Raw genomic sequence first — 12,756 nt, 5'->3', positions numbered from 1 at the left:
GGATCACTAAATGATTTAATTTATTTTTTAAAATTTTTGGTTTGTTATATAAATAATTAATATCAATAAATTTTAATTAAAAATAATTTAATAGATTGAGTGACTTTCTGAGGAAAAAGTGGATAGTTGAGTGACTTTCTGAGGAAAGAGTGGATAGTTGAGTGACTTTTGAGGGAAAATTGAAAGTTGAGTGACTTTCTGAGAGAAGAGGGCATAGTTGAGTGACTTTTGAGGGAAAATTGAAAGTTGAGTGACTTTCTGAGAGAATAGTGCAAAGTTGAATGACCATCTGATGTATTAACTCTGATAAACTTGCATCTAGAAGATCGTTGAGATTACAAGGTCTTAATGGTACACTTAAAGTTAAACTATTTGAATCCAAGTAAAACTATTCTCAGAGAAAATTCAATTTCCAAGCATCCCGGGATTGGACCAACTATTTGATCTCTTCTCAATACAGTTCACCCTGATTTTGCTACAGACAGAAACTATTAGATGGAGAGTGAAGCTTTTGTATTAGTTATGGGATTAATGGAAAGATATCCCTGGGTTTTAGTCATGAGATAAGTGCAGATATTACAAATATACTGGACCACAAAGAGAGTAAAGCTTTTGTATTTGTAGTGTGTGATTATGGTAACTGTCATGCTGTCTTTGTCAGTGAATGGGAACTATTGAAAATTGAAATAAGAAACTTTCCAGCTGTTAAGGGGTCTATATTGGATGAATTAAGAAAGTAAGAAACCTAAGCCAAAGCCAAATGATGTGGAAATTAAGTTGAAATTGTTTCTGAATTCTTATGTATGTTCATTGACTGCTATTTGGTGTTTCAGGCAATGTTGTATTTTTTCCTGAAGTCATTGGATTTGAGTTGCCAAGTTTTATTGATTGAGCGGGTGACCTAAGTTGTTGGAAAAGGACTTTTCGGTCTTTTAGTTTTTTGTCATTCGCCAATTAGAACCCACATTCAACATTTGGGGTTTAAGTCTCAATCCCAATTGTGACCTGTGAGAGTGAAAAATATTGATTGCATGTGTGCTTCAATCTACAGACGAGCTGTTCATTGTAAAAACTTTGTTCGACTTGGTAACTGAAAGAGCCTAAGCTTGTGGTTCAACATTTTACTGCTCTTCATAGATCATTGAAGCTTCTATCTCAATAATAATTCTTGATCACCAATATTTTACTTTTGTACACATCTTATATATCAAAAGTTTTACATAAACATACTCAAACTTGAAACATGCACAAGAGGACGGCACAAGAAATAAGAGAAGTACGAATCTCAGACCAAATGTTTGTTGGCAATTCAAGTGATGTCACCCAAATTTGCCAACAACAGGCATAAAAGGCGGCACTACCTGTACAAAAATTTGAATGGCGTCAAACTTGAGTTGGCAGTCATTGCAGATAAAAATTCATAGCACACGCAAAAATACACTAATTGTGATGGATACATGAGTTGTTTGCTTCACTTTTCAACATTCATCATAATTTCCAAATGTTGTTCCTCATGAATTCTTGATTTATTTTACTCGCTAATGAAGTTTCCTTGATTTAATTATTATTATTATATTATTATTATTATTATTATTTTTATTATTAGTATTTGCATGGAAAAACCCATTTCTACACGGTATAGACAAGACAGTAATCTTTTTATTCCCGAAATGGGAAATAATTTCTCTATATGACATTAGAATGTTTAAAAAGTCGGATACCTACTGTCGCATAAACCTTGTTACATCATCTGCATAGAAATTCATCCTTGATCTTCTTGATATTTGCCAGGACATCTTTCATGTTGAGCCTCTCATTAGGAGATTCAGCTGTGCAATTCAATGCCAACTCCAAAATAGAGGTCACAGAACTCAACTTTTAAAAAAAATCAATCTCTTCAGGTTGCAATAAGGTGTCATCAATAATATCAGCTGGTGCTACAGGTAGTGAATTACAGACCCAACTCCTCATGTTCAAATTTTCTTGAAACATTTCATCATATGGCCTTTTCCTTGTGAAAGTTTCCATGAGCATTATGCCGTAACTGTACACATCACATCTTCTAGAAACTAATCCAACTGATCCATACTCTGATCCAGTATTACCAGAGTAATTAGTTTCTTGATGAGCCAGATAAAGAAATGAAAATGTTTTACATATATATGTGTGTGTATATATATATTTTCTATATATTGAAAATAGTTGAATCTACCTCGAGTAGAGTAGAACTTTAAAAACTGAAAGGTATAATGGGATTGAAACAAGTGTAAGGAAATCAATTGAAATGATATGGACTTCTAGTAGATTAAAGATGATATTAGAAAGATCCAATCTATGAGTTCACTTGGCTGTTTCACTTTCACGCATACCTTAAGAGAAGGCACTCCTGCTGACATGCTTGCTGACTTGGCTGAATAGTGCAAAATGATTACCTTCTTCACTGAGGCTATAGATCTTCCGTTTAAGATTGTATCCACGTTGAAGAAGATATATGTAGTTGGCAAGCCTAATCTCTGCTTGGTCTAATAAAATCTTAGTATTTAGATATCTTTTTGTATGCTTAATTGATGTGGGGCAACCCTTTTTCCCCCTTTCTTCTTTTCCTCATTCCTAGTATCGTAAATTTGTATTGCTGAATGCTGAGGTCAGACATAGTCCCCCTCTATGCCTTTTGGCTTATCTATTGAATCTCCTTTGACGTAACTTTTGATTAATTTTTTTTTGAAATGATACTACCGCATGTTTCTTTTTCTTTATCACCATAGATGCATAAATATAGAGTTTGACATAAGTCATATTTCGATGTTTTCTTTCTGATTTATTACATCTTCTTTAATTAAGCTATTCAGTCAGGCTTCTACCCAGTTTTAATGTGATGTAATAGTAAACTAATTACTAAGTATTATTGGATGTAAAACAACACATCATATGCGATAGCAAAGTACTAAAAGAAAGTTACCTGGTGCAATGTAGCCCATTGTGGCAAGTGTTTTAGTATGAGCAATTGATTCCCCTTCTCCTAATAACTTGGTAAGGCCGAAGTCACTCAAGTGTCCAACCAACTTTTCATCTAGCAAGACGTTGCTAGGTTTCAGGTCACTATGTACAACAACTGTTTCATAACCATGGTGGAGATATTCCAGAGCAAATGCAACATCAATCATTATGTCTAATCTTTGGATCATATTCAAGAAGTGATCATCAGAATGTAACCACAGCTCTAGGCTTCCATTCGGCATATACTCAAGAAGTAGTGCTTTGAAATCCAAGTTAGTACAACTGCTGATAACTTTGGTAAGATTTCTATGCCGAAGGTTGCGTAAAACTTCACATTCAGCATCAAAACTCTTTAATGCACCTTCAACCTGTAAATTAAACACTTTGACTGCCAAAGTCATCCCATTTTCAAACACGGCCTTGTAAACAGAGCCAAAACCTCCAGAGCCTAGCAAGTTGCATTGATCAAACCCTTGAGTTGCCCTTTCAATTTCAATGTAAGAAATCCTGGCTAGTGTGGTTGCAGCAAAGGATTCAGCTTGATTTGGAATATTTCTATTCCGACGTCTCCTTAACATAAACACACCGATTGAGCCAAGTACCATTACCGCAGCTCCCAGTGAGACAAGTATAATCAGAAGCAGTTTGCTTCTCCTTGAATGATGAAAAGCCCTAGTCACACAAGGTTGGAAAAGCAAACCGCCGCATAACCCTCCATTTCCCATAAAAGATTGAGAGGTGAAATTGAGAAAAGGTCCTTTACTTGGGATTTCACCTTCTAATCTATTGAATGATACATTGAAATTCTTCAGATAGCGAAGCAACTCTAATGCTTTTGGAATGGTACCTGAAAGAATGTTATTGGATAGATTCGCTGATTCCAAACTTATCATTTTCCCAAGTGACTCTGGAATAGATCCTTGTAACTCATTATAAGCCAATGAAAGATAAATTAGGGTCTGCAAGTCTCCGATTGTGGAGGGAATACTTCCTGAAAGTTGATTCCTGGACAGATTTATGGACGTTATGGCTTTCAAGTTTCCTAATTCTGGAGGTATAGAACCAATCAAAGAATTATTTGACAAGTTAAGCACCAAAAGATCTTTGAGGCTCCATAGACTCGTGGGTATGTTAGTAAGCCTATTTGAAGATAGATAAACATTTCTTAAAGATGTTGCATTACCAATGCAAGATGGTATCGGACCAGAAATCCGATTATGGTACAAAGAAAGCAAGCCCAACACTGACATTTTGCAAAGGCACTCGGGCAAGGATCCACTCAACCTATTAACAGCAAGTCCTAGCCTTTGAAGAATGTGTAAATCACATAATGTTGTTGGCATTGATCCAGTCAAGTCATTGCCGGATAAAAACAAAGTGTTTAAGTTACTTAAATTCCCAATTCCTAATGGTATCTGACCCCTAATTTCAGTAAGATATATTTCAAATATTTCAATAGAACTGGAGAGATTGCCAATGGTATCTGGAAGAACACCATTCAGAGGATTATCTCCTAATATTACTTCTTTCAAATATCTGCAGTTCACCAATGAAGTTAAGATACTTAGGTGCGGAGACGATAAGTTATTAACGAACAAGTCCAAATATTCAAGATTCCTCAAATCCCCGAACGAGTTAGGAATTTGGCCACTGAATTTGTTTATACTAAGATCTACGATCTGTAGATATGATGAATTTGAGATTGAAGTGGGTATAACTCCACCAATGTTATTTTGACCAAGATTCAAAAGCTCTAGATTTGTTTGCCAGTACCCTGAAGCATATGGAAGACTACCGGAAAGTTTATTGAAGAAAACTGAAACCTCTATTAGTGTAGAGATATTGAAGAGCCCTTCCGGTATGGAACCACTTATTAATTTGCAAATAAAGTATCTCCAATTTGTGTAGATTTACAATCTCTCTGGGTATAATACCTGCCACATGATAGAGTATATCTAAATTACTTGTGCCCATCAATATAATTATATCAACCATTAATTCCATGCCTAGTACTAGTCCTGATAACAAACAAGATCACCAAGTTACCTGATAAACTATTTGTGTTCAAATTAAGCATCCATAGTGATGACAAGTTGGATATGGTGTGCGGTATCGAACCCACCATGTAATTGTTCTCCAATTGTACTTGCTGCAACTTTTGTAAATTACCAATATTTGCTGGAATTGTGCCTGCAAATTATATTTTGACAAACTTTTATTTATGAGGTGTCAATTATTCTCAATTAGCATACTTGGATTTTTAAATTTTTATAATCTTAGTAAAGAGTTTTGATTCTATTTATATCTTGTGAGCTTACAAACATATGCAAAGTTCAGATTGAGAAATTTAAGTCTGAAGAATTAATGCACCTCGCAATTTATTTCCCCCAAGGTTTAAGAACTGAAGCCTCTCCAAGTTGACAATTTCTGGTGGAATAGTCCCATTGAAGCTATTGTATGACAGCGACAATTCATACAATTCTGTGCAGTTAGACAAACCAGGTGGAATGTGACCACTCAAATGATTGGAAATAATTCCAATGCTCTTTATTCTATGAAGACGGTGGCATATATCTACAGGAAGACTCCCAGTTAATTGGTTATTTGATAGACCTAAAATTTCCAACGACGACATATTGAAAATGGAGAGCGGGATAGTGCCTGTAAATTGGTTTCCAAATAAAATCAACTCCTTTAGATTCTTAAGATTCCCTATCTCCTTGGGGATATTGCCTTGAAGACTGTTGTTTCTAACACTCAGAGTTTCTAACTTGGAAATAGAAGAAGAATTGGAACCGAACCACATTGGAATCTCTCCGCTGAAATTATTGAAGGCAAAATCCATCACCTTCAATCTACGTAAACGAGACAAATCTTGTGGGAGGTCTCCATGCAAATTGTTTTGGCTTGCATCAAGAGAAACTAGGAAAGAGAGGTTCCCCAAGTGCGGGGCAATGTTTCCAAGAATGCTCATGTTGGATATATTTAGTGCAGTCACCCTATGGTGACGAGAGCCGCAAGTGACTCCAATCCAATCACAAATGGAGGACTGAGAAGACCAATTCTGAGTTAAGGGATGAGAAGAGTTTAGCGTAAAACTGGCTTTTAAGGCAAATAGAGCTGATTCATCTGTATGAACTGCATCGATGCATACTGTCTCTAACAAGTAGAGGTGTAAGAGTAGTAGTAGTGATGAAATAAAGAAATTAGAGTAGGCTTTCTCCATGTCAATGTGATTGCTAGTACAAGGAACAAAGTATTCACCAAAGAAATGGGTAAGTTAATCAAAGCAATAGGAACAAAGTATTCAGCAAAGAAATGGGTAACTTAATCAAAGCAATTCCGTAGATTAGGGTTGTAAATTTTCCACAGTGACTTGACTTTATAATTAAAGTCTTTAGTGTCATATCAAAGAGTAGTGCATGGATGACTGATTAGTGGTTATAAATGCTCCAGATACTCTGATTTTACTAGGTCTTCTCAAAGTTTTTTCCAAAAAAACATTTAAATTCTGAAAGAGGGCCAAGCATTGCCGTAGATAAGGGGTTGTAAATTTCCAGAGTCTTGACTGTCAAGACAATTCAACTTTTATAAAGTCTGCCCCAAAAAAGACGTTAGATTCAAAAGCTAACTCATATGGGAGGATTTTTAAATCCATATAAATACTCAATTGGAGAATGAACAGTGTCCAACCGGAAATGAACTGGCTCTGATACCAAGTAAAAATATGACACCTACTTCTAAATCAATCACAAAAAATAGCTCATGGGAAAGGATTGTGCAAGCCCATATAAACAGGGGTGGCTCGACAGTGTTAAAAAAAAGACATGTGTCTTAAGCCTTAAAATTTAAGGGGTCTCATTTTTTAAAATAATAGCTTATAGGTTATTATTTTTTTTAACAAATATTGAATATTATTTGCAGAAAAACTAAACTTTTCATGAAAAATGAAGGAATTATTAGAAGAAATTTGACATATTTGGAGTACTATATCTCATGAAAACTAATTAAAAATAGAAATGGTTATATTATCAATTGAAAACTAAAAGAAACCAATAATATAAAAGTTATTAACAATTTAAGTTTAAGGCCCCATTTGATTTTTGCTTTAGGTCACTAATATGATATACTTGAGCTGCTCCTGCATATAAAGCAAACCATCGTTCATTCCTCAACCATCCACTCTAACAATTTTTTTATTTTTAATTTCCATGAAGTTTGAGAAATATTAGACTTTGTTCAAAATCAATAACTCAATGGAGGAACAAAGATGAAGAGAAATTTATTTTGGACTGAGTTTATGAAGAAGGGATGACAGTTATTACTATAAAAAGTACTCCCTTAGTTCAATATGTTTTCACTTATTCCTTGTTAGTCCATGTCCTCTCTTTTTTTTTGAATATTTTTAAATTTTAATTTTTCATGAAAATATTTAAGATCACTAGATCAACGGTATTTTGGTATATTTGACAGGATTTTCAAGTTGGAAAAGGCTGAAATTCATCCTGGACGTCCGTTAGGACCTTGGCTATGCAGATGTTTAATTTTAGAGCATAAGATGAGAGATCTTAGAATTTTTTTTAGAGGGTAGGACATACACATGCCTCATGAAGTAAGAATGTAAATAATGCAATTTTTCAATGAAAAATATAATTTTTATGTTTAATGACCTACTTTTCTTTTTAGTCTGTTTTTCAAAAAAGACTATTCATTTTCTTTTTTGACAACACTTTAGTTTCAAACCACGCGACATATTTAAGACCACAAAATTAAAATTTTTTTTGATTCATCCGACATAACTTAATTTAAGACCATAAGATTGAAACTTCTTCTTTATTATTCTTTTTTTAACTCTATGTCAAATCAAACTGGGTCATTTTTTTAAAATGGAGGAAGTAATACAAAATTAAAATAACAAAATCAGACTTAAGATTTTGAGAAGTTAATGATATTGAAATAGTGTTGATGTGCTCGAAATTTGAAGAGGACACCCAAAGGTTTTAATCTTTTTGTAAGTAAACTACGATAGATTTTGCAAAACACAAATAGTTTGACTGTTTGGAAGACTTCAGAATATTTAATAAAAAAATGAATAAAAATAGTAAAGTGAGTGAAAAAGGTAAATATATTAATAATTATGTGGGTTCATGCTAGTAGTCCGGATATAAATCTATCTATATATATAATAAAGGAGAAACATAGACAAGGTGATGTGACATCTCTCTATGACCTCCATTTGCATTTATCTTTTTTTCTCTTTGTTATGATGCTTTTTATTATTTATGGAGGAATATTTACTACAAAAACTCTTCACATTCTTTTTTTATTTGTTTGCCCCACTTCTAACCATAAAATTATAATATTTATTTTATATTTTAAATATTTTTATCTTTGTTATTTAATTTATTCACAAAGAGTTATTAACCATGACTTACAACTCTTTAATTTTTGCTTTAATAGTATTCAGAACTCTCATAACTTTTATATTATAACCTTCAAATTTGAACTTGCAAGTTTAACGTGCCTTGTGATATTTTTTTATTTTACCTATAAATTCATATTTAGTTTCATGAAGATTCACGTTCAAGATTATACATTCTCTTCTTCATCATATTGATTTGTAAATGAACTAACAAGTAACAAAAAAGAAGTACACGAAGGTAAGAAGTATTTCATTTCATTCTCAAGCCTTTTTTGTTTTTATTTCCTCTATTTTGCCTTATATAAATTCATATTTAGTTTCTGGAGATTCACACAAGATTATATTTCTCTTCTTCATCATATTTTTTTGTGAATTAAATAATATGTAACAAAAAAGAAGTACATGAATATAAGATATATTTCATTCTCAAATTTTTCTTTTTATTTTTATTTACTTGGACATGTTTTCTTTATATTTTAATTCATTTATGTATATATTATCATTCACCAAACAAGTACGATTAAAAAATATTTTTAATAATGAATAATGTGTTGACAATATAAAATGGTTTTTCTATAATCAGTTTTTGGGGATATAATGTATTTTGATTATAATATTTTTTAGATTTCAAGAGATGATTATTATTTAGTATTGTTAGTACTATTAAAAAATTAATATACAAATGTATTACATATAGTTTAAATTTCTTCTTTCTTTTGATTAATTATTTTTTAATTGCTATAAGATATTTTATCTATTCATATAGTTTTTTATATTAAATTAATAATATATAATGAAGAGTGTGACATATGAAGTAAATTATGGTGGAGGATTTACTTGCAAAGAAAGATGGTAAGATGGAAAAAAAGAAGAAGCATAATTTGAAATTATTTTTACTAAAACTTTGACTTGTATTAATTACTTAGCCTCTTTTGATTAAAAAAAATTAAATTCTTATTTGTATAAATAATATAGCTATATGTATTTTCAATACTTATCATTTGGTCTTTTAGTATTCTACTTTTTTTTTTATATGAAGCACAATTAATATGATTATCTCATTTAAGCAACAGAAAAAAATATGATGATTAGGAGTTTATTTTTATTTTACTTGCAACAATTAATTGAAAAGTAAAATATTAATTTTATGATGCCATTTTTTTTTGCGTATGTATTCTTTCGTCGCTATTATGTTTTATTTGAAATTTATTTATAATATTTATATAGTCACCAATTATTATATTGTTTTGTTCATTTTTTTTATTAATATAACCTTATTTTTATTTATTTATTTTACAAATAAAATCAATGCATAATTATTAATGCACAATGTCATAAAATTGTACATTTAAATTATTTACAATTCATATCTCTTCATCTTACTTCTGACTTCTAATCTTAAATATTATTTATGATTTTTGTATATTTTGTTTTGGGAAAATTACGCGGATAGGCAAACTTATACTATTTAATTACTCATCATAGTTATATTTTGCTACAATTACCACTCGCGACTAACATTATACATTAATTTAGGGGGGTGACTTCGAGTTTGTATAATTAGTCATGTTTGTATATGTATAATTCGCCAGAATATACAAATAAATATGTATAATATACAAATTTTTAGCCTATATACATATACAATTCATCTCTCTCCAACTCTCTGCCCTCTCTCACTCGCCTTTCTCCTCCCTCTTTCAATCTCGCTCGTCTCTCTCCTCCCTCTCCCAATCTTGCTTGCCATTTATACAAATGTATATGCATAATATACAGTTATATACAATTATATACATATAGAATTCACCTCTCTCCCACTCTTTCCCTCTCTCCTCCATCTCTCGATCTCGCTCGCCTCTCTCCTATCTCTCCCAGTCTCGCTCGCCTCTCTCCTCCCTCTCCCAGTCTCTCTTGCCATATATTCAATTACATATGTATAATATACAATTATCTAACCAATATACATATACAATTCATCTTTCTCCCCCTCTTTTCCCCTTCTCTCTCGCCTTTCTCCTCTCTCTCCTAGTCTCGCCCGCTTCTCTCCTCCAAATAACATGTAGCTACAAATTATAATTATCAAACTATAACTATGGAGAGTAATTAATTATTTTTAAGTGGCTATATGTGAAAGTTTTCCTTTTATTTTTCATAATTCTTGTAAATATTTAGTAGTTTTTAAAAAATTATAAGTAATAAACAAATGTAATACAATGACACAATAACAAATTCAAAAGTTTTTTTTACGAAATCAGAATTTGTATAGAAATTAGTACTCCTACAATCACCTAAAAGTTATTACATTTCTCAAATATTTCAACAATCACCATATTAAATAAGATAAAAAAGTTATTATATTTTCTACGTACCCAGAGATTTCTTTTCAAATTTAACTATATATGTCATTCAATATTTAAATGATACACTTTAAATCTTGGTTTATTATCCAACGAATTAAAATGATTTAATTAGTGTACAACTAATTGATCCCGCTAGTTTTTGTAAAAACGAAACTAAATTTTCTTATTAATAATAAATAATGATCACTTTAAGAATGCCATTAACTCTTTGTCATTACTTTCATTATGTACTCTATTTGAATTCATATACTTATCGTTTGACTGATCAAAGGACATGAAAAATCTGGTGTTCTTATATGCATGTCATTTATAAGTTTCATGTATTGAGATTTATTTATCCTTTCCATTAGATATAACATCAAAAACAGTATAAAGTTTGTTTAAATGATTTGATTTGTTAGGATACATATGAAAGCTAGGATGAACATTTGGATTATACAACTTGCATATATGAGTTAATATTTTCTATGGTCACTCAGATAACAACTTTTTTTTCATAATATTACTCCATCCATTTAAAAAAGAATGACCTACCTCATTTCCTTTTTAGTTAACATTTTAAATTCAGTTTTTCACGTGACATGGTTAATGCCACAAGATTAAAGGGCAATTTTGTACATTTTTTTTATCTAACTTTAATTTAGGGCCACAAAATTCAAAAGTCTTTTATATTCTTAAACTCTGTGTCAAGTCAAACCAGGAAATTCTTTGTAAATCGGAGGGAATAATGTTTATGTATTTTAAAAAAATTGTGCCCAATTGGGGCAAACGCGTGTCGAAAAACTCGTATGTGTATATATATATATATATATATATATATATATAGATATATATATATATAGATATATATATATATCATATTCATATATTACTAAAAGCATGAACAAAAAAGTTGAATTACGATTTTACCCTTTCTATAAATTAAATTGTTAGAAAATATTTAAATATTTGATTGTATAAATTTAATTAAATGTTAATGACTTTTAGACTTCCGAAGATTAATTTCTAATTAAATATCTAATCTATTAATATTTATCATCTATAATCTATAAATATAATAATTATAATTTTTTAAAGAAAAAATCTTTTCCTAAATTTCTTTACTTTTCCTCTTCTTATTACTCTTTCCTTAAACCCTCTCATGAATAATATGATTGATGTGGATAAAGTATTATCCTTTATGATAAATAACGAAAAAATAATTTAAAGGGTGCAAATCTACAAAATGGAGACGTACATTGATAATGTCCTCTTGAATATTATTAAAGAATGACTCTAGCTTCACAAATTTAAATTCATTAATGCTTAACTACATGATAATAACTTTAGTTGTTCTTTCTACATGGTTTGCTAACTTTAATTTCTTTTTCATATTCTTTATTTATTTATTATTATTTTCTAATTACTTGTTTAACTTTTATACTCTTAATATTCATAACTCCCATCTTTTCATATTCATAACCTCCAAATATTTAAACTAAAACTTTAAGATATCTTTTGATATTCCTTCTGTTCTATTTATATAAGTTCAACTTCTTTATCTCATGAAATCCCTACCAAGATTATTAGGCTATTATTTTTATTCTATAGTATAAGTAGATGATGAAGACTCTTGAATTTTGATAGGATATGAAAGGAGTCGATAAAAACTCAGAGAGTTATGTACTAATTTTGTACTTATTTTTTCACCTATATATACATCAATCTTATAAGAATAATGTCTATATTGTATTTTTTTCTTAAATATTCTATTTTTTTGTCTTTTTTTCTCTCTGTTAGACTTCTTAATTTAATTTTCTATGAATGTTTTATTGCTGTAAGTCTTTATTCTTATTTTTTAATTGTTACATTTTATTATTCATTACAATTTACATACATATTTCCATGAAATTTTAGTCATTCTAACGTATTTATAAAAATTCACATGAAACACACGTGCGAAGCACGTCCTCAGAAACTAGTATGTATATATATATA

General features: G+C 30.6%; 3 protein-coding genes across 6 annotated transcripts in view; 1 reads left to right on the top strand and 2 right to left on the bottom strand.

Moving 5' to 3' along the window:
* LOC107012040 (uncharacterized protein ycf20) overlaps positions 1-2,756 on the top strand; it is a 5,562-nt gene extending 2,806 nt beyond the window's left edge. For 2 of the 4 annotated variants that reach the window (XM_015211761.2, XM_015211762.2), the window contains exon 2: positions 1,792-2,756. In XM_015211761.2, the coding sequence (XP_015067247.1) occupies positions 1,792-1,911 (120 nt within the window). In that variant the 3' untranslated portion in view covers positions 1,912-2,756. Of the gene's footprint in view, positions 1-833; positions 1,180-1,791 lie in introns of those variants that run through there. The other 2 variants (XM_015211764.2, XM_015211763.2) reach the window with 1 other exon arrangement.
* LOC114076135 (receptor kinase-like protein Xa21) lies at positions 1,640-4,466 on the bottom strand. Its single transcript, XM_027914822.1, has 2 exons — positions 2,960-4,466; positions 1,640-2,090 (listed from the first exon to the last, which is right to left on the bottom strand). The coding sequence occupies exons 1-2, from the start codon at positions 4,338-4,340 to the stop codon at positions 1,879-1,881; spliced, it is 1,593 nt and encodes a 530-aa protein (XP_027770623.1). The 5' UTR covers positions 4,341-4,466; the 3' UTR covers positions 1,640-1,878.
* A 299-nt stretch (positions 4,467-4,765) lies between these two features.
* LOC114076136 (probable leucine-rich repeat receptor-like protein kinase At5g63930) lies at positions 4,766-6,827 on the bottom strand. The gene is made up of 3 exons (XM_027914823.1): positions 5,368-6,827; positions 5,044-5,187; positions 4,766-4,931 (listed from the first exon to the last, which is right to left on the bottom strand). Exons 1-3 carry the CDS (start codon positions 6,221-6,223, stop codon positions 4,801-4,803), a joined length of 1,131 nt encoding a protein of 376 aa, XP_027770624.1. The 5' UTR covers positions 6,224-6,827; the 3' UTR covers positions 4,766-4,800.
* Positions 6,828-12,756: the final 5,929 nt, after the last annotated feature.

Source organism: Solanum pennellii, chromosome 2, assembly GCF_001406875.1.
Source record: "Solanum pennellii chromosome 2, SPENNV200".
NCBI lineage: Eukaryota > Viridiplantae > Streptophyta > Magnoliopsida > Solanales > Solanaceae > Solanum > Solanum pennellii.
The sequence above is the reverse complement of the archived record's forward strand: the minus strand, read 5'-3'. Positions and strand labels throughout refer to the sequence as shown.

Bases quoted from the DNA above. Each gene is read 5' to 3' on its own strand.
- LOC114076135 (XM_027914822.1), bottom strand. From the start codon at position 4,340: ATGCCAACAACATTATGTGATTTACACATTCTTCAAAGGCTAGGACTT. The intron at 2,091-2,959 runs GTAACTTTCTTT...ATACTGGATCAG, and splicing joins AATGGGCTACATTGCACCAG to AGTATGGATCAGTTGGATTA.
- LOC114076136 (XM_027914823.1), bottom strand. From the start codon at position 6,223: ATGGAGAAAGCCTACTCTAATTTCTTTATTTCATCACTACTACTACTC. The intron at 5,188-5,367 runs GTGCATTAATTC...TATAATTTGCAG, and splicing joins TGGGGGAAATAAATTGCGAG to GCACAATTCCAGCAAATATT. The intron at 4,932-5,043 runs GTAACTTGGTGA...ATCATGTGGCAG, and splicing joins GAACACAAATAGTTTATCAG to GTATTATACCCAGAGAGATT.